Raw genomic sequence first — 23,211 nt, forward strand, 5'->3', positions numbered from 1 at the left:
CCACGGCCATGTCCGGTATTCATGCTGCGTTGCTTGCCACTGTGGAAGGCCTGCTAAACTAAGGGCTAATTCTCTTAGCCCAGATGTTGCCTGAGCACAGTCCTGGGATCCCACTGGGTTGATGAGCTCAATCAGTGAAATGATGAAAAGATGATTTTGTCCCTGTAATTACAGTGTGTAAACTACTTAGCTAGGATTGCAAAGGAAGTCATTTTCTAATTACGCTGGTACCCCGTTGTCTAATGGTGGATGTTTTGTTGTTTTAGAGAGCGCGGGAGAGAGAGAGAGAGAGAGAGATAGAGAGGGAGAGAGAGATGAGGGGGGGTAGAGAAGAAGAATATGTGTGTGTGTGTGTGTGTGTGTGTGAGAGAGAGAGGAACTTCATGAGGGGTCTGTGCTCTGCTGCTGCGGCGGAAAAAAGACCATCACAAGGGCAAGATGGCTGCCAAATGAGAGTTCATTGAATTATCAGCCCAGTTAATGTGCCTTGGATTATGCTCTTTGTTTGTCAGTTTTTTTCCTGTAGATGCCATAGCTTAATGAGATACTGTAAGTGGCATTACCAGACTCCTGCTGTGATTTTGTGATGACTCGTTTAATGACTTTTGTTTTAGTGCCTCCAAGTGCTTTAGCTACTGAAAGTAGACACCCATTTTTGATTTTTTTTCCTCTCTCTCTCTCTCTCTCTCTCTCCATTTTCGCCATTTCCTTTCAATTTCGCAGATATCGAGCAGAACGCAGAAGACAAATGTGATCTGAAGACAAAATGATACTGTTTCCTTAAATGGTATAGTGACAAGGGTTTTGTGCTGGCAAGCCTGCTGTCCTAGCACGGGAGGGGGGGAAGTTGTACTCCTCAAGAAAGCAAAACATGACAGTATGTTGCGGACTGAAGAAGCTCCATTCTTTGAGATTTGTGTGAGTTCTGTTGGAGCTGGCTGCTGTCCTGCAGGGCCCAACCATCTGATGCAGCCTACACCATGTGGATAGGCTTCTCTTGTGCAAGGCATCCCCTACGCACCCCACACTGTTAACACACCCCATCGTACGCCAAAGCTTTGTTTGTGTCCAGAAAGAACAGGTGGTCTGTGCAAACAAGAGCAACTGTTTACACATTAGTGATTTAAAATACATTCTATATGCACGTGCCTGACTGTGTGTGTGTGTGTGTGTCTGTGTGTGCGTGTGAGACAGCATGTGAGAGTGGGTGTGCATGATGAGAATGAGTTGAAGAGACAGTGTTTATATTTCCTTGCGCTTCACTGTGTGCGAGCGCCATTGAAAGCATCAGAGGAAGCTCATGAATGCAAAGTTTAACGATGACAGACACACACATTGTAATGAGGTTATGATACTGCAGGTTGCATAAACATGACCTGTGGATAGTTACAGTGAATTAGAAGAAAGGTTTTCCACCAACTCATGCAAGTACAAACACAATCTGATCACCTCTAACCAAACCCGCTATTTACAGTCTGACTTGTTGTTTCTGTGCGCAGTAGCTTTTAGTATGTTGCCAGATAAACTTGTTTTCCCTCTGTTGCACTCAGTGCCGTTAATCTGCAATACCGAATGAGACAAACAAGATGAATCGAAAGCCTCCTTTCACTGAACATGTGGAATAGCTGACTCCCAAATAACTGCACATCACCACTGCGCCACATGCACACCAGATTTATTTTTACAGGGCACGAGCCAGATTTTTGATAGTTGTAAAAGGAGTGGCATAGATTTACTGCATCCACAACAAATGTGTATGTATTCCTTTATGAGTTCTTTAGCTATTACTCACAAGGAGCTAGTTTGTCAGTGCTGTGTGTGCTCTTTCTGTGCTCTGTACTCTGTACTGTAATGAATGGTGCTGGTTAGACTATTCTGTCTCCGTCAGGCTTTTGGGGGGCCTACAGAGAAGCTCCTATAGGGTTTCATTAATCTGGCTGTCAGAAAGTATATGGGTGCTATCTTTTGTACAGGTCATGGTGGGCAGCTGTGTTACCACTGCCCTCTTCCTTGTGCTGCCTCTTTGTGCCCTGACAGGCCAGTCTACAGCATGGCTGGGCTGGCTGATCTGGTGGGTGGGCACGTGGGTGAAGTGAGACATGAGGGGCATAATGCGTGGCATGGGGCTTTTACTGTCTGCACATAAGCCTGCTCTGTAATAATGAATAAAACTGTTGTTATGTGCAAACTGGGACGTCAGGGAATTCCTGGAATTTTGAAAGTCATGATCTCATGTTATGTGATTTTGCACCCACATTACAAATAATGTGGGACATCAGCAGATACGTATAGCATCAGGCTATGTCATCAGTCATGAGGTATGAGAGTATATCATTAGATATGTATTTGATTATTACATATAACATCTGTAGTACACCCAGCCTGCATTAAAAGTGGAATCAGAACAAATGCTGGTTAAATAATGAGGACCTTTGAGACAACGTTAGCAAACACTCATTGCAATTTTTGATCATCTGTACAACAGAATATTTCAGGATTTTGATCACCCATTTCAGACTGAGTCTTAAATCACAGAGAGTGCAATCCAAAAGAAAAATATTTTATATAAGTTGTGTAAAAAGACATCATGTTTTATTATCAGATATGCATTTATATTTTCACAGTTATTAGCAGTTTTCCCCCTCTGCCTGCTCAATCTATCTCATAATCTGTGTTGGGAAGGTTACAGATGACTAATTACCCTGTTAAAATGTAATAACTAATGTAAATTACTGTGAATTACCTTTCGATTTCTTTAAAAAAAAATGTTTTAAACTGAACAGTAAAAAGCTTAAAAGTCCTAAGCAACAGTTACATTAATATACCTGTAGATGTTTCATCAGGTTTGACATCGAGCATTTTGATGTCGGTGTTGTCAGATTACTTTAAATGTAGTTCAAAACAAATTACATGCCAACTTTTGTAATTAGTAATTAGTAACCTGATCTAAATACTTCAAAAGTAAATATTAAAAATATTGCACCTTACACAAAAAGATTGATGCTGCCAATTTGTGTTGCATATATTTTGAAGTCAAAGTTTTAAAGGGACTGCTGCTGCTTGAATGATCCATCTTGACTTATACTGACAGATATGCCACAAAGTGAAACCATTTATATCAAACCAGACATGCTATTCACAAGTTAAAGCAACATTGCATAGAAATTGGTATTTTTGCATTTTAGTGCCCCCAGAGTACAATACCACTGTCCTAAATATAAATTAAAATTTCTGATTTTATTACTTGTGATCACAAAAAGTGGACAACTAACAGCCAAACATCAAACAGGCACAATGACACAAGACATAGCAGCAAGTCCAACAGCAAGAAACCCAGCTCAGCATCTGTCTTTGAGCCTTTTATTTCCCCAAGCTCTCACCAGAGAATAAAAGTTGGTCCCAGATTTACTCTTGTGTGGCAGCTTCATGCTTATTCACTGCCTCCTTTTCTCTTCCATCAACATCCTTCACCTCATGTCCATAGAGGTTGTTGAGCCCATTTACATTGCCCGTTTGTCCAGCTCCAGTTCTGGCACGACACCGGCTCTGCTCCATGTCAACAGAAATTCTCTTCTTTCCTGTGGTCAAAATCACCAGTGGGACACCAACACCTAAATGTAATTTGGGCTGATTATAGTGATAATATATATATATATATATATATATTATATATATATAATATATATGAATGAGAAAAACTATGTATTTATATATATATATATATAAATTACACATTTTTTCTCAGTAAACATTATTTTGTAATTTAATTTATGTAATGCTGCTGTATACTATATTATACTGTATACAACACTGTATAATCTTTATTTTGGGTGACATTAGATGGGTTACTGTAACTGTTGCAGCACTGGTTGCAGGCTTATGTGAATGTTTGTTGTGCATTCATTGTAGCTTTCAGCTCAACCATCAACATAAATTATTAATGCTTTTTAACTGCTGTTAAAAAGAAATATGAAATATGCACTTCTAATCTATAAATTCCAGTCATGCATTTCATTCCAGTGTCACATCTCTATGGATTTACAATATCGTCCATCCATCCTAGCTGACAATATGCTGCAACCACAAACTAAAAAGATTACACTCCCACCCTCTTGCAGATTAGATACTGAAATACAGAATCCTTAGGCAGACTGCAGTAAAATGAAAAGTAACGATGTTTGATATTGTCAGATCTGAAATCATCCAGAATGCAGCTCCCATGGCTGGTTTAATTGTGTATGTGTCACATTTCTTTTTTTTCTTTTTTCTTTTTATTGCCTGCGCTAAATCACACCTGCTCCTTGTTCTTCTACACGCGGCCACACCTAAGAGGCGCTACTGTGACACGATGCTTAATAACAATCAAGCTCTCTCTCAATCTGCACCAAAAGAGCCTAATCCACTCTGACAGAGAAAACACCTGATGGCCCTGCATCCTGCTCCCATCTCCACCAATTCCTACATAACCCAGCACACACACACACACACACACAGAGTGATGACGGCTTTATGCCTTCTTGGTATGCTTAGTTAATCAGACGAATACCACTTTAGCAAATATGAAGTGGATCTAGTGTATGCTAATATCATTCGCTCACTTTCTCCCTGTCAGATATGATTAGGTCAGGTCCGTATCCTTACATTGATCTCAGCTCCGAGCAGACACACTCCTCGCTCCAACCATGGCTGCAGGGTTTTATCTGTGTGGTTTTGTGTATACGATTTTCATGACTGACTGAGGTTGCCATGCACTATAGACAGCAACAGCAGCAGCAGCAGGTGGCTCAGGCTCCTTGTCAGACGTTTTATTTGGAAGGTCTTTAGTTACATTAAATCGAGTGTCTTGATTTTGAACAAGGTTTTACTTTCAGTTACTCTCTCGTTAACCTGCCTCACTCTTGTTTTCCGTGACAGACAGGTAGGAGAGAGCACAAGAGCATTGTTTAAGAAATGCACGGTGGTCAAAGTTATTTCATAAGATGCTGCAGACGCAAAGCCATTTGAAGTCGAGGTTGATCAATCATTATTGATTGGGTGCAGTCTTCAGATTGGATACACTGTACAATATTACACATCCAAGGTTACAGTGCAGTGATGGCATTAATAGAGCCAAATGCAATAATAGTTCAAATGACGGTAATCCTTGAAAATGGGTGAGAGGAGGGGGTGAACATCTTCTCCCCCTGCTCCCCCTTCTCTGTATTTGCATGACTGTTGAAAAGCAGGTTAATAAATATGAAGTGGATCTGCTACATTTTAATATAATTTACTCACTTTTCCCTGTCAGATATGATTAGGTCAGTACCATATGGTTACATTGATTTCTGATGTACCGCTCAGAGCGAGCTCACACCAGACGCTGCTGCTAGCTCTCTATCTGTGTGTTTTTGTGTACATCATTTTCATGACTGACTGAGGTTGCAATCCAGGATGATGTAAGCCTGTGTTAATTCAGTGTGGACAGTGCAGGCTTTGTTCTGTGCCCTTTGGTGCTGCACTAGAGCTGTGCAGGGCTCGCTTATGTGACCTCTACCATTGTAGCACGATGTGAATTTGAAGCTTTGTTTTGCTGCTACAGTTGAATAAAAAAAGGGAAGCTGGGCAGGGGAGAAGTGAGGCATATTTTAGCTTTCCATTTGGATATTCTTTCTTCAACTTGAGTTTGCATTTTTGCATCATCAAGTTGTTTATTTTCTTTAGTACTCCCGTGACATAATTATCCTGGTAAAGGTTTTATTCAAATATGCAATAGACCTGCTGAAAAAGCTTAATACTTTTACTTTAATCTTTTTTTTAAGCGGTTCAAGATTTGTGAAATGCATAAGAAGGCCAAGTAGAAGCATACACTCTTTGATGTTTGTGCTACCTTTGTATTGTGTGTCAGTACAAAATGAGATCAAGACAAAGATTTTCACCTTACCCTTTAGTAAAGATGAGATATTTGTTGAGGAAGCCTTTGTGGTTAGACTTAATCAGCATTTTCATAGTCTCCAACAATAATCTAAAACCACAGGCATACTTAACACAGGATGATGAGACTCAAAACATACTTTGCTCTATTTCCTGACCTATTTGTGGTGCGTCACTGGCATTATACAACAGTTGCAAAAGTACAGATTTACTTCATTAACAGCTCGCAAACCTACTGACATTTTACTCACCTGTTCGTGGGCTTTCTGGCCTGGAAATGAATGCATTTGAATTATTTCTTTGTTTTGGCAGAATTTGAATGCATTCAATGTTTCTTTTGTTTTATCTTTAGGTCTGAGCTACTACGAAGAAACATTTCATCTGAACAGCATGAATCCACATCCTGTTTCATCAGAATAAGTGCAAACACTCAGCATACACTCAACTGCTAACCTACAGAGTGTCCCATTTAGACACCCCTGACCACCATACTGTAACATCAGCCAGTCCCTGAAAGGACAGCTTCATTACCCCATCCACCCACCCAATTAGGAGCCAGATGGCGCTTCTGGCCAATCAAATAATGGATGCAAGGATTCTCAGCAGTATGAATGGGAGAGCAGAGCTTTCCCAGTTCTTGAGAGTCACCAATCAAAGCATCGCCTCCCAAGTAAATTCCACCCAGGATGACAACCGCAAGAACAGGAAGTATCCCTGCCCGTTGTGTGGAAAGCGTTTCCGCTTCAACAGCATACTTTCCCTTCACATGCGCACACACACTGGCGAGAAACCCTTCAAGTGCCCGTACTGTGATCACAGGGCCGCACAGAAAGGTAACCTGAAGATACACCTCCGTACTCACAAGCAAGGCATTCTGGGTAAAGGCCGTGGGCGAATTAGGGAGGAGAATAGACTGCTTCATGAGCTTGAGGAAAGGGCAATACTAAGGGATAGACAGACACGAGCTGGTCATGTCAGCCAACAACAGCAAACATCTAATATAAACCTACTGCAGAACCCCCAACTGCCACAGACTGTCCCGACACAACCCCCATTCCTAACCAACTCTGGTGCTACGGAGAGCCAGCCACATACATCCACATCTCCTAAGGTGACTACCATCCCTGATGATCCCATCCAGGCCCAACCCAGTGGTTTCCGCTGCTCATTCTGTAAGGGAAAGTTCAGGAAGCAGCAGGAGCTTGAGCGCCACATCAGGATCCTACATAAACCCTATAAATGCACCTTGTGTGAGTTTGCTGCCTCGCAAGAGGAGGAGCTCATTGGCCACGTTGAGACAACACATATAACTGTGGATTCAGGCTCAGGGCAGAAGCCAATGATGGGGGCCGGTGAGAAGAGGAAGCCCGTTGGTGAATTCCCCTGTGAGGTGTGTGGCCAGACCTTCAGCCAGGCCTGGTTCCTGAAGGGCCACATGAGGAAGCACAAGGACTCTTTTGAACACTGCTGTCAAATCTGTGGCCGTCGATTCAAGGAACCCTGGTTTCTCAAGAACCACATGAAGGTCCACCTTAATAAGCTTGCAGCAAAGCGTAATCCCCCTGCTGAGCATGACACCTCTGTTAACATGAGTAATCTAACACAAGACCATCAAAACAACCTCTACTCGCAGTACATCTCCCGCATTCACAACAGGTTCCTCACAGCTGAGAGAGCTGACCATCAAGATTATAACCACAACCACATACTTGCCACAGCAGGTGTTGACATGAAGGTTAGGGAAATGTTAGGGAGGATGATTTCTTCAGGTCCAGGCCCTTTGACGGATGCAGAGAACTCCTCTTTGTTGGGTTTAAATCATCTCCACCCTCCACTGAGCTCCACTAGCATGGAATATCTGCAGAAAATCATCTCTAACAGAGATACACTCAACAGCAGCAGCAGCAGCAGCAGCAGCTACCCAGGTTGGCAGATCATGACTCCAGGACTGCCTGTTGAGCAGCAAATGTTCAGTCCTAAAGATCAGCAGCAGTGCTCTTCCTACCTGCCTGTGGATGATGGGAAACTGTGTCTTGGTGATCCAGACACCAAGTCCATCAGCAGACCCGGTACCCCAGGCAGCATGAGCCACCACGGGCCATCAGAGATCATGACAGAGATGGGGAACTCCCACTCTGGCAGTGCTCTCGACCCTCGACCACAATCTTCTTCACCAGCTACAGGTAATACAGTCAAGGAAAGGTAATTCCTTTATGAATTCACTGCAATAATTTTACACATTAAGTTTAGGAGACGTTGTAGTCAGCATAGCTGTCTTTTGTAGCCCTGAAGGGAAGAAATAATGGATGGCATGATCCAGTTGTATTATAGGAAAAGTGGATCTACTGTTTATGGAGTTTGACCCATTTTAGGAACTAAAAATCTGAATATATTGGCATCTGCTGCTTTGAATTTGACAGAGAGAGAGACTGGTTTACACACCTCAGTGCATAGGCTACCACAACACCCTGACTGTTCTTTTTTTTTACAACCATATGTGAATACAGAGCACAAAAAAAAATCAGCTCAGTATATCACAACAAATTCATTATCTTTTGTATATGTTTTTCAAAAAAATATAATAGCTATGTGACAGCTGAGGCCTCTTCCCGCTTGTGAGTGTAGGTGGACATGAAGCGCAGGGTCAGCAACACCACCACAGATATTACTGTCATGCAGAAAGACTTTGTCTTCCTTTTAAAGATAATGGCATCATGTTGAATTGTAGGGATAATTAGTACCCTCTATTTTTTATCCGTCACATCCCCACCCCTTGCCTACGGGGGCACAAGATGTTAATGCATGCCATCTGGTGTTTTTAATGATTTGATATATACCACCCAGTGATTTTTATGATTTGATCTACCACCTGGTATTTTTATTGATAGTCTTCTGTTCCACCTGGTGATTTGGATGATTCGGCTCTCTGGGTAAATGCCTTTCTTGTCATGGCATCCTGCTAACATGTTATCGTGAGCCTAAATTACTGCTATAACAGTGTTTGTAAAAAAAAAAAAGAGGAATAAATCCAAACTTTTGTTCTGTTTCTACTTAGCTTATGCCTATGGTTATTCTCACTTGGAGTAATGCTGTTATGTACATCTAAGTCTGGTGCACTCCTGTGGGATTTGATCCAGTATCCCCTTAAATGTTGGCCGTATAGCAGAGATAAATGGATCAGGTCTAATCTCATTAGATGTTTTGTTTCCATATTGTACACACATACTGGTATCTGCATATTTACATATAAATGCTAAAAGTTTATGGTCAAATCCCTCTCTGGTTGCTCTTTAAGAAACATATTTAAGCTCTATTGTTTTTACTTTCCCTCTTCTCCCCTATCACCAAGACCATACGGTGTCACTTCCAGAAACATTTATGATAGCTGGCTAGCTGAGGATTTGAGTGCACACAGTTCTGGGATGGCACATTCAGTATCAGACTCTAATTTCAGTCAATATTAAGCATGGAAACTAATTCATTGTAAAGGTCAGGCGTCATTGCTTTAGTCAATGATGGATCCGGCAGGCTCTCTCTCCCCCTCTCCTCCTCTCCTCTCTGTTCTTAGTCTTGTGTAATGGTAGACTCACTCTGGGGGCTTAGCACCGCATTGTTTAGCTCTGACAATATATCCCAGAGACCTCTGCAGCTGCTCCCTGCGCTCACAATGACAGATTAATTAACACAATCACACGCTGCTGGCCCTGGCTCAACACACAGGTCTGCTGCGGGACAGATAGGTAAATCCTACACATATGGAGAACACGCACCACTTGATGAGGGTTTAATAACAGGGATAAGTTTTTTCGGAGGTGGGGGGTTGTAACTGATCAAGTCTGTCTGTCTCGATGGTTGGACATGGAGGAAGAGAGAGGGAGAGAGCGAGTGTTTTCTAATTCAGGAGAGCGGAGATGCTGAGGAAGAATTACCACTGCCAGATGTTCAGCTTGAGGAACATTGATTAGTCCAGAATTACTGGCTGCATTATTCATAGTCAGCCTATGGTGGTCATGAAGTTATTGATGTTCTCAATATGGATAGCAAATATAGTACAGTCATGGCTGTCAGAGTGAGAGACAGCTCCTTTGCTTGATACATCCAGATACAGTGCAAGATTTAGATTTTTTAACTACAAATGCCCGGCATCTTAAATTAGAACTCATGCTTTGATTTCAATAGAAGATGTGTGTTACAAATTACTTCTCTCAATATGTCATCAGGACATATTTCAAAATGCACTTTGACTTTAATTATAATCTGAGATTAAGAATAATGACTCTTCTTAAAATGATAAACTAATGAAGGGTGCATGCTTCGAGCTCCTGACCTACATTGGACCAGTTAGATCCCAGCTCAGAATAAAAACATGCCTAACAAACATAAAATGCTCTGACAGTTATTAATTAGTCCCATTCAATACTCTTAACCTCAAGGTCAATGAGCAGACACCATGTAATGATGTTGTCCCCACATGTGTTTTTCTCCCTTATTCCGTGCTTTTACTCTTCTTTTACTGTAAGCGTTACGGCTAAGAGAGCTTGAAATGATAAGCGTCTGTAAAACTGTGAATGGTAATATGAGCAGACGTTTACCCAGAAACACAGATAAAGCAGGCTGGTGTACAGAGTATCACTTTTCATTCGGCTGTTCTGGTTACATCAGTCTATTCTTTGTGATTGCTGACAGTAAAAGCATCTTTTAACTATACAGGTCCTTATCTAACTCGGTCCTGTGTCAGGCTGAAACAAATTCAGCTCTTATTCAGAGATCAGAGCCAGTCTGACTGGTTTGTCTACACTGATTACCTGTTGGCTTTTCCGTCTCCCTCTCACTTCTGTCTTTTAATCCTCTTTTTAATTATTATTGCAGATATGAGGCTCAAATTAAGCTCAAAATGCTTGTTTTCCTAGCATGCAGATAAAAAGATTTACCCAGGGAGTTCTGAACACCTGCCTTGAAATATTGTTCCACCGTCTCCTGAATGCCATTTGGCTTAATTGACTTGGAAACGTCCCAAATGCGTCATTGACTATGTGGTCTAATTAATATTAATAATATATGCTATTATAAACATCAAAGAACATCTGGTGCCCCTGTTTTTCTCACCAGTCTTGTGTGTGACTCTCTCTCGCTCACTCTGTTTCATCTTAAACTAAACCAGCTACCATGTATCTCTGCCTTGCATTTCAGGTGCTTGATTGCATATATAGAAACAGCCAAAGCTCCAGTGTATATAGAGTTTGATATCTACAATATAACTGCCAAATGCCTATGTAAGCATAGTATGTGAGCCTGTGATTGCATTGACGTGATGTATGGTTATAAATCCTAAACCCTATTTCCATATGAAATGAATCACTTGTCCAAGCCCAGCTGCATGTTTTTTCCATAGACGGCTCACTTGAGGCATTTATTTATTTATTTATTTATTTACCTTTTTCCTCCGCCTTGCACATCCTGTAAGGGCGGATAACTCATACGCATCACTTCATTAGATTCTCTGTGTTAGGTGAGAGAGGCTGGGGTTTGTAATGATGCAGTAATTGGAGTTTTGGTTGATAAATCTAAGCTCTAAAATTACTCCCCTCACATAATGTGAGCCTCGGCAGTGTAAGTAAATCTTAAACTGATTAAGTTAGCATGAACCAGGCAATCACAAAGATGGCACCCGTCCAAAGGAAGAGAAAAAAGGCAGAGTCTTCAGTCTTTGTGTTGTTTTACCGCTCTCATGTAGGCTGGCAAATGGGTTTAGGAAGGTCCATGCTGAAAGATGAGGTCAGATATATGTGTTTTCTGCATTTGGAGCTGGCCGGTAATGTCATCGTAATTTAAGCCACAGAATAATTGAGATATATAGCGTGTCTGAAAGAGTTCCATTAAGCTGTTTGGATTTTTTTTGTCTGTTACTGGAGACAAGGGTGTGGCACTGTTGAAGTCTCTTTCCCGCTCTTGCACGCCCATGCACGTCGCCACACACATTGAATGTATGCAGACATTAAATCAGACATACTGTACACACAGTAGACACACAAACACATATACAGTACAAACAGGGGTGACTGACTTCAGATCAAGGACACGAATATGCCATTTCAGCAGAGATTTTTTCAATTCCATTATGTTCAGGTCTATTTGATTAATATGTAGGTGCTGTTTTATGGTTTTGTACATTTGAAATAGTAAAGAACAGCCGTCCTTTTACAACCATTCAGCTCACAAAGGCGGTTTTTCTATTAAAGTTGGAAACAAAGTAAAGTAACAACTACAGATCATTAGATTTAGATTTACCTCAGAGAATTACCTCAGGGTCAGATCTTGAGGTGTATGAAATTGATATTTCTCTGGCGGGGATGAATCACTGTTGTAACTCAGATATTAGTCCATTAAAGAAGAACAATAAGGCATCAATATGCATAGAATTAAATTAATGGTGGTGGGTTTATCTCTCTATCCCAGACGCATCCCTAAAAGACACAGTATAATGTATGACCTGACCTTCAAATGCCAGGAGAGTGTTGGGCAATAAACTGCCAATATTTGTGGCTTAATGGCGTCGGATGACTTTTACTGTAATTGGAATGGCAGCGAAACAGCTGGGCTGTTTAAAGACAGTGCAAGGCTGAGGTCTCAGACAATCACTAACTCAAAATGGTCACAGGGAGTGTGTTTAACCCTAGAGGGAGTTTCTGTGATGGCTATGAGGATTAAACTGTAGGTAAACAGAGGGAAGAAGGCATTTAAATTACCTCTAATTAAAAGTTATGGTGAGTGGGATCAAATCTCGTTTCCAGATGGATATTTTTCACTGGCTAAAAGGAGAAAAATTACCCTTTGTCATTCTCCACAATAATACACTTTGTACTTTTTGAATTATTGTTCAAACACGCCATTTTTCAAGTATGAAGCAAAAATAAACTCAGCTACAGTACATGGTGCGGTTAATCAGAACCGCTCACATGTTGGACTTCGTTATTTCTGACTGGGAAACCCACTTACTGGTTTTGATGGAATGAGGTTCTTGTCTGCGACATCTGCCTTGTTCTAGTTGCTTTAAATTCCACTGTTTATTATTTCTGGAAGAATCTTGTTTGGTGTTAACATCTTTGGGTGTATTTATTGCACATGGTGGTGGCGTCCATACTGTAAAATGATGGATCACTGGAGCTGAAAGCTGATTACAAGCTTGATTTACTGCAGGGCAGCGCTTAAATCATTCAACTCAGCCTGGTGTAGGATTGCAACATTTTTCATGTTTAGACAACAGTTGTTGGTACATACTTTTCTCAGGAAAAAAAGCTTAGTATGCCTCATATACACATAGTTTCCTAATTTGATTTGAATTGTATTATGTTTTTGCTGTTATTGTCTGTGTTAGGTGAGAAAGTCTACAGGTGTCCACTCTCCACTGACTACACCGCTGCACAGACGGCCTCCCTTGGCTTCCATCTGGATCGCTACCACTTCCCCCACTGGCAAAACAGCAGGGATCTTTCTTCTCCACTGCAGCCCACCAGCAGCAGCTCAAGCCCCAACCCCAACCCCAAGCTCAGACCTAGATCCAGGGAAGACTGGAGCCCAGTTGCAGGTCACTACCTTGGTCTGGAGAGCCACAATGAAAAAGCCCTGCTCATCAACAAGCAGTCCGAGCTCGCTGACAAAGATGCAGGTGTAGACAGCTCTCTATCTACTCAAACCAGGAAGTCCCAGTATGAGCCTTTGGATTTGTCCGTCAGGCCAGAGTCTGTCATGTCTCATTCAGCCATGTCTCCTGCTGTATTGGTACAGATGTCTGGCGTTTTTAGTAATGGACTCTCCTCCTCCATTACCCGCCGGCTACAAAGTTACTCTAATGCCGCAGCTGAACTCAGTGTGAAACCCGCATATCAGTGTGACCTTTTGGTGCAGGGAACAAAAGAAGAGATGAACACACAGAATGCTTGCTCCACAGGGCACGACGGTGAAGGTGAATTTGAGAAATCTGAGCAAGGGAGGGAGGACGAAAATGACGATGCTGCCAAGTGGAAGATGCTGAAAAATAATGTCCTCAAGCAAGAGGAGGTGGTACAAGCCAACGTTGATTTCCAGGGTCCTGGCGAGAAAAAGCACGACAACCCTGGATCTTGGGGTAGAGCTGTGCCTGAATCTCCTATTTCTTCTCTGGAGAACTTGACTCCAGGACAGTCCGATCAGCTCCAGCACCAGGGCGGCCTGCTTTCCTTTCTCAGATCCCAGGGGAGCCTGAGCAGCACACCTGCCAGCGCACACAAAGTCAGTCTGAACGGTGGGGGGGACATGGAGAAAGATGTTGCATCAGGTGAGCATAAGCCTATATATCATATACACTATATGCAGCTGTCACTGCTATCAAGATGCATCCAGGGCTGCCTTTACATTTGAAAGAATCTATTGCCACCTAGTGGACATAAACTGGTCCTTTTCTTTCTTTTCTTTTCTTTTTTTCTGCATCTTGTTATCTCCTTTCAGATGCTTTGTACCACCCCATCTGAATGTGATAGACCACTACAGATGGCAATATAACAATTTTGCTTTTAGTTAATTTAATTCTATATCGCGGGGTTTTGCACCAGTATGTGACACTGTCACCCACAAGGATGGTGCTATAGAAATCCAAAAAAAGTCAGCATCTCAGCCCTCATCACCTAAGAGAGGAAGTGCGAAGAGTGAGTGTGAGTGTGTGAATAAATCATGCCAATTACAAACAACACATTTCCCTTATACTTATAGCACTTAAGTTTTTGTTAAGTTTTTTCTTTCCTCTTTGCCAGATCTTATCTCTGATCTCAAATAAGGACTAAAGAAGACACAGGTGTGTGGCACTGATTACCCCTACACTTTAAAAGATGATATAATCTCCTTGTGTGATAGGTTACAAATCGCCCAAGCCAATGGAGCCCACTGATGGGGAGGCTTAAGCTCTTGTGCTGGTGTGATATGCTTGCTGAGTGCAGATTTAATAATGCTGTCTCTCAGGAGAGGGAATCCAACAGCTGGGGTCTTTGATATGCATGTATTATGAGTGCAACATGATACACCTTCCCTCTGATCCCCCTCTTTATTCAGAAACTCAATATGTTCATGTGAAAGACAGGAAAGTGCCTGTCAACTCCATTAGGGATTAACATCTGTTCCCTTTCTTTATGATTCTAACAGCAAGATGTAGTTTTCTATTTGATTGTACAGATGGTTATTATAATATGCCGAAAAGCACCCCTCCACTTCAACTCCTGTCACAGCCATCATACTGCTCATGTGTCTTTCTTGCTTTTATTGTGTATAATGCTGCATTTAAAAAACAGGGATTTGGGAAAAGCTGGCAGTTTTGTGTTGTTTTCGATCAAACCTCGTGTTTTGAATTCCTTTAAAAATCAAAGAGCAATTTGACATCATTCAACCTTTCTTACTTCAAAAGTAGCATATTATGCTGTGACTATTTTTTCTTTTGCAATCCGATCAATGTATCATTCGCTGCTAGGAGTTATTTCAAGCATCCAGATTGATCCTTCATTTATTTTTCTCTCTCCCTGAGGAAGTAGACGTCAAAGACACAATAAACACCTGTCAGTCAAACTGGACATTGAGACGGGTAACTGACATTGAGAGTCCATTGAGTGTCCTCTAAAACTGAACTAAGCAGGTGGCCCAGCAGCCTGTCCTGTCTGCAGTGCTGACCAGGTGGCTTTGTCATGGGGCTGTCTCCTGTTGCCCCCATCCTCTCCATACTGTATTGCACGTCGAGTGGCATGGTGACATATTGCTGGGCAGTTTGGACATGGAGTGATGTGTTTGTGATGACAGTTCAGGTCGGCTCCAATGTGCCAGCAGTGGTAATTGGCCAGATGGTGACCTCTGGTTGAACCTGTCTGCATGCTCATTAGTCTCACTGAGCCTTCCCCTGTGTTTTAAACAGGGGCTCTCATGTTTGCACTGCTCAGATTAAACCACTAGATGGCAACATTTACCACTTTAACTGTTGAGATGTTGCAAAGCTTCTGAACATTTCTTTATCAGGTGTTGTGACATGCTTTCATATTTCACAGGCATAATTAGGGCAACTGTTTTTTGAGAGCACAGTCATGCAGCACCATGGATCTTGAATTTTAGACTGTTGTCCTACTTTAAACCAGTTAACCAGTTAACTAAACCAGCCAGTATCCTCTGTGACATCAGACCAGGCCTCTGAGATGCATGAGAACAAGTGAATATGAGAAGATCGATAAAGAAAGGATTAAGAATGAAAGAACAACAGAGGACAGAGTGAAAGAAAAGGCCCTGATTTGAAAGGTTGAAAGGGGTGAGTCATTATCTCATTGTCTGACCTCTGTATACCCTCCGCAGAGAGGGTGACAGAGAGCGAGAGAAAAAGGAGAGAGAAAAGGAGCGAGAAAGATCACCATAGATGGAGATAGATGGAGCGACAGCGAGGTGAAAGAGGAGCGGTAGTGCGGCTGTCTCCATGAGCAGATGTCGTTTGAGGGCAGCGAGAGGGCAGCGCGGCCTGCCTTTGTGCCTTGCTTCTCCCCATAGAGATAATGAAGGGTGGAGCACTGGGAAGGATGTGCAGTCATCACTCACTGTCTGTGTGCCATCAGAGCTCAGCCCTGTGTCATCCGTCACCATTCAGCTCCTCTGGCCCCCGTCGGCCCCGCCACTGTCATCATGGTCATTATCTCAGCCTGTGACACACAACACACTCTCACCGCACAGACACACACACACACACACACACACACACATACACAGAGGAAAACATGCATGCAGGTGCAAACATATATATGTGTACAACCTCATGCAAATATGCACTTAGGAAAAGAAGGGAAAGGTCTGGTGTGAAATGTTTTAATACTAGTGCCTATAAAATGTAGAAAATAGAACAAAACATTTTTTTTTTTGGCAACCTTACGTTGAGAAATAATAAACCATCAAGCAAAAGAATCCAAAAGTCCTCAAATTATAGAATTTTGTCACGACCCATACAGAAAAAGATGCAGATTTATTATATAAATAGTATCAGTCAACATCTGTTTAGAAATAACAGAAATAAGAAAACAAGTCTGACCTAATGCCAACACTCAATTTTGGTCCATAAACTGAGATCAGGTATAGCCCTATTATAGCACAAACAGTACAAACTTGTACTTTATGGAATAGTTTGACAGTTTAGTTTTGACAGTTTTTGCTTTCTTACTGAGTTAGATACCATTCTCAATTTTTTCTTTAAATATGAAGGAAAAGGTTGGCTTAACTAGCATAAAGTCTTGCCTACCAGCAACTCTGAAATTCTCTAGTAAACTACGTGTTTGTTAAATTTGTACATAAACCTCAGAGTAAAATACTGAGTCGGGTGCTGGATTGGATTTTGTGAAGAATAGGCAAAAAACACAAGTCATACTTCCAGGTTAGCAAAGTCCATCCGTCAGAGTTGGTAGACTGACTTACTGGTTCATCTTAGACCTGGCATAAATGCTGCAGTTGTGCATACACACAATTTTCCTGTGCAGTGATGTGCAGTATTATTATTAGTTTATGTGCACTTACTTTCAGTGCAACCTTCTAATAAAGTGGTTTAGATTATCTGGCTAAACTGTAAGCTTGTTTTGTCTGATTGTCTGACTGCCCGTGATTCTTGCCCTGTCTGACTTTGTTGTAGTGATGTTGCCGTGTTCCCAGATCTCAACAGTCACTTTGGTGAGTACAATGTTGGCAAATGATGGCCATAATTACATAAGACCTAAGTTGTAATAAGCTAGAATTGTCTTTTAACACAGTCACAGAGTCAAAGTCAGTAATCACTCATTTTGTTTCTCTTTCTTCACTCTTTATCTCAACACCACACAATCCCACCCCTCTCATTTCCTGTGCAGTCTATTTGTACATCCATATATGTGTACATGCATAGAAGTGCATGTATATGTGTGTGTGTGTGTCTGAATGTGTGTGGCTGGTCTAAAGCTGTGACTGGAGCAGCCTATGAATGGAGGATCATGTGGTGAAGAGATGGATGGCTCAGAGCCCACTGCTGTCTCCTCTAATTGTAAAATATTAGTTACATTAGACTCTGGCTTGTGATTAATGGAACTTATTTGGAGGTTGCCCTCTCTTGGACCTCCCCTCTTCTCTGGTGGGAGGGAAGAAAGAACAGCAGACTCGGGGAGACGAGGAGCGAGAGAGAGAAAGGCGATAGAGAGAGAAAGGAAGACAAGCAGGGCAACACGCGAGTGTTGTAGATGCGAGACCTTTTGGCTTATTATTAACTGACTTTATGAAAGTGTAATAGGGTACAGAGTTGTTCACATCATCTCAGTGCATTTACAAGATTGCAGCAAGATCGAGGGGAATCTTTTCAGTCTCTCAAGTCACATTGGATGTGTAAAATTTGGAAAATGAGATGATAGTTTTACAGTTTCCTACTGTACACGCAAAGTTGAAAAGTTTGAAAGAAATGTGCAGCATCAGAGATGTTTCTTTCTGTCTGCCTTTATTTCCTGTTTTTCCACCTTCATTGATTGAGGCTTGGAGGAGTTGAAGTGAGACAGGTGGAGTTTAACATGCACCACAAACTACTCTGTACATAGATTTTGACAAAGCTTTTCTTTTACTATTGTTCTTCCCAGACAGCCTCCCCTCCTCCTCAATACGGCTACTCTCTCTAACTCTCTCTCTCTCTCTCTCTCTCTCTCTCTCTCTCTCTTTCTCTCTGACACACACACGCACACGCACACACACACACACACACACAATACCCTTTGTGCCATCCTGATGATATTCAGATGTGTCAGGCCTTATCCTCTCTCTGACTAGTGTGTGAATGTCGATGTGTGTCCTTTACGGCCATCAGGTTATTATACACCAACAGATGGAGCATTACCTTTTATTGCTCACACCTTCTGTGAGTTTTCCCACTTTTCCCCCCAAAAACACCTTTTTTATGTAGATGTGAAAGCGAGTGTTCAGCTGCCTGCAGCTGTCTCTGCTCTGATGAGGAGCAAATAGAGAGGAAGAGGCGAGGGTGGGGTGAAAAGGCTGAGACAGCCCTCAGTTTTTGGGAAGTGATGTCAGATGACATCAGCACATAATGGTTTACTGTAACCATGAATCACAGAAAAACACATTGAAGTGTTAGACAGAGGGGGAAAGAGACAGTCATTATATGAGGTAACATCTCAAAAATAGCACAGCAGTGAACAAGGACACATGGCTGTCTAGGTAGACAGGTAAATGAGTCAACTAGCGCAGTTTCTGTTTTGATCTAAGCAATACCTTCAGGCTTTGGTGTCATACTGATTTTTATTGAGGTCAGATAAACTTCTGGAAGCTATTAGCGGTATGCCTTGTTGTTTGTATCTTAAAGGTACACTCTGTGCCGTGTCATGTAGGTTCACATTTGTAGTAGAGTTATGTAGCGGGCGCTAAAGAGGGGGACAGACAGGAAGTTTTGGCATGCCTTGCCTCCCAGCTGCAGACGTCTGTCATTCCTCAACTCAACACTTGTGTGTGTGTTTATTTGTCTTGCGTGTGCGTGTGTGTGTGTGTGTGTGTGCGTGGTTGTGTTCGTGTTGTGAGCAGGAAATGTGTTTCAATGAATTAGAACTTGCTGCCCTTTTTTTTATAAAAACCTGTCAGCCCATGAAGTGTCACAGTGTTTTGGTAAAGTTGGAGTGTTAGAAAGTGCAAATTGTTATTATGAGGCCACATCAATGTCACAGTTAAGAACGGTATTTTATTTTTTTTACATTTTTCTAAAAAACCACAGTGACTTTAGCTCACCATAACTAAAAGGGAACTATTTTGAAAACCCATAAAAAAGTCAATGTATGTGTCCGTGTCAGAATTTAACTTCTCACCTGCCAACATCTGGTCTAGAATTCTTAGGCGGGCACAGTATATTCTCTCTGTTTAATATCCAATATTATAAACATACATTTTCCACAGAACTCTTTTTCACAAATCTTTTTTCATGAACAGAAACCTGAGCTGTTAGTCTGTCTTAATTTGATCAGCTCACAGCGGTCAGCTTGGATAAGATTTGAGTGCCGGCAAACAGTCAAATGTTATCACCTCAAAAATCATCCAGTTAGAGTCAAAGCTCATTGATTTTAGGTATGTTCTTTAAAGTAAACTACTACAAACCATATCAGCATTACGTTTTCTCTCTCTGCCTTCTTTTTCTTTTCCAGCTCGGAAGCCTTTCCAATGCAGGTACTGCCCCTACAGCGCCTCCCAGAAGGGCAACCTGAAGACTCACGTCCTCTGTGTCCACCGCAAGCCCTTTGACAACAGCCTCTACCCCGACCGCCGCCTCCGACGCTCACACACGCCCCAGAGGCCCTCCAGATTGCCTCAGAGCATCACGGGAGATAATCATGCTCCAGGAAGAGACCAGATCGGCATGACATCACTCTGTGGGACTTGATGTTGTCATGGCAACAGCAGACACAGACAGTTATGATTATTGTTTTAGCTTCACCTCGAAGGGGTTAGGATGATTGAGATTGAAAAAAAAAAAAAAAGTTAACAACCAACCTTGATGTACATTCCAGTGTTTACTTGAAGAGCCACAGTACGTATTTATCTGTAGCAAAGAAGCTGCCTATAATAATAAAGTCCATTGTGATGTGAAAGTGTAGCGAGGATATTTAGTGCCGTTCATTTTGTCAAAAGTGTCCAAACGATTTACTTGTGTTTACATGCATCCATCAGTTCAACACTTGTCTGATAGGGAGAATGTACCGTGCCTGCCTAAAGCACTTGTTCTTTCATCCAGTAAATACCCTGTGTTACATTTTTGTAAATATCGCTCGATTTCCCTTCCAGTCCAGAAGTCTTGTCTATCTGTCAGGATATGGTGCCAGATGTTCAGGCTTTAATCGCGGCAGATGTAATGAAGTAGAATGTTGCACATCGGAGCTTCCATTTGTTCTGGATTCCACTCCAGGGAGAAAGCCTCTCTCACATATAATTATTGCCCATTAACTCCTATGCTTCATGCCCCCGTGCTGGAACAATGCTCAATTAAGGGGAACCAAGGAAATGGAAAAACTGCAGAGATTCATTGATAGTACATTCAAATCCTTTCTATTTTTTTCATATTGAGTGGAACCACCCTTGTGTGTATATACCATATCTGCCCACTAGTGTAAAATAGGCCCAATCAACATGACTATTGTATGCTGCTGCTGCTGCTGCTGCTGCTGCCGTGTACGGTAATTTTAGCATGATCTGAGCTGCCTTAGCCTCCCGTGCCAAAAGTCTGCCTGTACACCCAGAGATCACCTTGGGCAGCTGTGTGCCTGTTCAGCCGGGGCCTTGTAGCCGCAGCGATGTGACTTTGACTGACAGTCGGCCTGACAACTCCATTCATGCGCCACCTGCTAGCTGTCAATCAGGGCGGCCATCCTGGGGCTATTGACGGAGCTGTCAGCTTGTGTGAGATGTGTCTGTCAAAGCCCACCCACTCTGCCACTCTGTCTCCCTGCCTGGGCAGTCTGACATTCGTTTACTGTCCCCCTTCCACCCTTTCTTTCCATCGCTTTCTCTTTCTTCCACTCTTGACTGTCTGTCTCCTGCCTGTTTTCCTTCAGAGACACGGCAGCCCCTTAATCCCCGATCCAATCACAGATTCTTTTGGTACACATTTGTCATCTTCAGACCCTCTGGTTTTTGTAATAGACTGCTTCACAAACACTCCTGCAGGTGACTTAGGCCTGATATACATGTGGTTTTTAGCGCTGCCTCTTGTATTTGTGTGTACCCCGTCAGCGCTGAATGACATCGTCACCAATCCTTTCTCTCCTCTTTTTTCCCCTAAAGTTTCTCTCTCTGCATTCCTCCTCCTCCTCCTCCTCCTCCTTCTCCTTCTCCCTCCTCCTCTGCTCACTCACCCTTCATCTCTCTACCTGACAGGTGACAAGGTCTAGGCCTCCAGCTGACTGGCTAATCGGAGGCCTGTCATACCTGTCAATAGTTTTGCAGAGCCATGCCAAGCCAGATCAGGCCAGACCAGACCATCTTGTGAGTTGACCAAGGGCACAGAGTTTTGTGGCGAGCAATGGAAATGCTCCAAAAACACCCAGCTTTGTGGAAATTTTGTCATTTGTACCCCTCTAACAGCCCTCTGGATATGGATCATCCCTAAGGCCTCATCCTGTCAAATCTCCTAATTAAGCACAGTTTCCCTTAAAGCAGGGCCCTTTAATTAATGCCTGGGAAGTTTGTTAATTACTACTAATGGTGATGAATGTTTTAGTTAACGTCTCACTATCATAGTCAATGTCATACTCAGGCTTTTTTTCTGCTCATCTTTCTAGTTTTTGTTACCAATCTTCCGAGTATTTGTTTTTTACGTTTGAACTCAAGGACTCATCACGTCATCGCTTTATCTAAAAGGTTTGCGTGTTATCAAGTCCTGCCATGCCTTTGCAGCTTGACTGGCTTGAGAGACATGCGAAATACACAGATGTCAAATTCCTGTATTTTATCCACTTAAGCTTTGGCTCACCTTGACCTTTTGCTGAAAATGACATCCTGTTTACCTGCAGTAAATCAATCCTCATTCTCTGACACCTATAAATAACCTTTCTCTGGAGAAAATGCAGACATGCCATCACACTGACTGTCTGCATGGGTTTATTTAATGACCTCAGATCAGAATTATGTGATGTTTTATTGATGTAAAGTTAAAGTTAACTTTTCAAACTTGCCAATCGGCTATAAATATCAGTTTTCAATCTTTTGTCACCGTTCTTTTTCTTTTATTTCCATCATGAAAATGATCATAATTTTCTTTTTCTTCGTGTTTTCTTTCTCTTCATGCCAGTCCGCTCATCATTGTCCATCTTATCTTAATTAGTATTTAAAGTTGCTTATCTGCAGACCATGTCTGAGGTCTCTTTCTCAGCCTCACTGAGAGAGGCGGGCCATGTACAGCTAATCAGCTTGAATAAGTAAAGGAAACAGTTTGACAGGCCAGGTAATGAGAAGTAATGAATCACTAATCACAGTCTCTTACAACCCTTGGAGCACAGATGAAAAATTAAAGGTAATTAGCTTGCACAGTTGTGAAAACAATATTTAAGACTGTTGGCATCACATGGCACAGACTTAACAGATTTTCTCCGCCGACAACATACATCAACACCGCGCTGAAGTCCTAATATCAAGCTGTTATTGGAAAAGCTTTCTCAATGTAATTTTAGTGACTGATCTGATCAGGGTATACAAGTCTCCTTTCTTTTTTCTCTTGCAGGCAATCTTGCCAAAACGCAAGCATGAAAAATGTTTCAC

General features: G+C 42.1%; 1 protein-coding gene across 1 annotated transcript; it reads left to right on the forward strand.

Moving 5' to 3' along the window:
- Positions 1–2,050: 2,050 nt before the first annotated feature.
- LOC104923731 (zinc finger protein 536) lies at positions 2,051–22,646 on the forward strand. Its single transcript, XM_019276582.2, has 4 exons — positions 2,051–2,092; positions 6,428–8,093; positions 13,286–14,224; positions 20,106–22,646. The coding sequence occupies exons 1-4, from the start codon at positions 2,051–2,053 to the stop codon at positions 20,339–20,341; spliced, it is 2,883 nt and encodes a 960-aa protein (XP_019132127.2). The 3' UTR covers positions 20,342–22,646.
- Positions 22,647–23,211: the final 565 nt, after the last annotated feature.

This window comes from Larimichthys crocea, chromosome XXI (assembly GCF_000972845.2).
Source record: "Larimichthys crocea isolate SSNF chromosome XXI, L_crocea_2.0, whole genome shotgun sequence".
Lineage (NCBI taxonomy): Eukaryota > Metazoa > Chordata > Actinopteri > Sciaenidae > Larimichthys > Larimichthys crocea.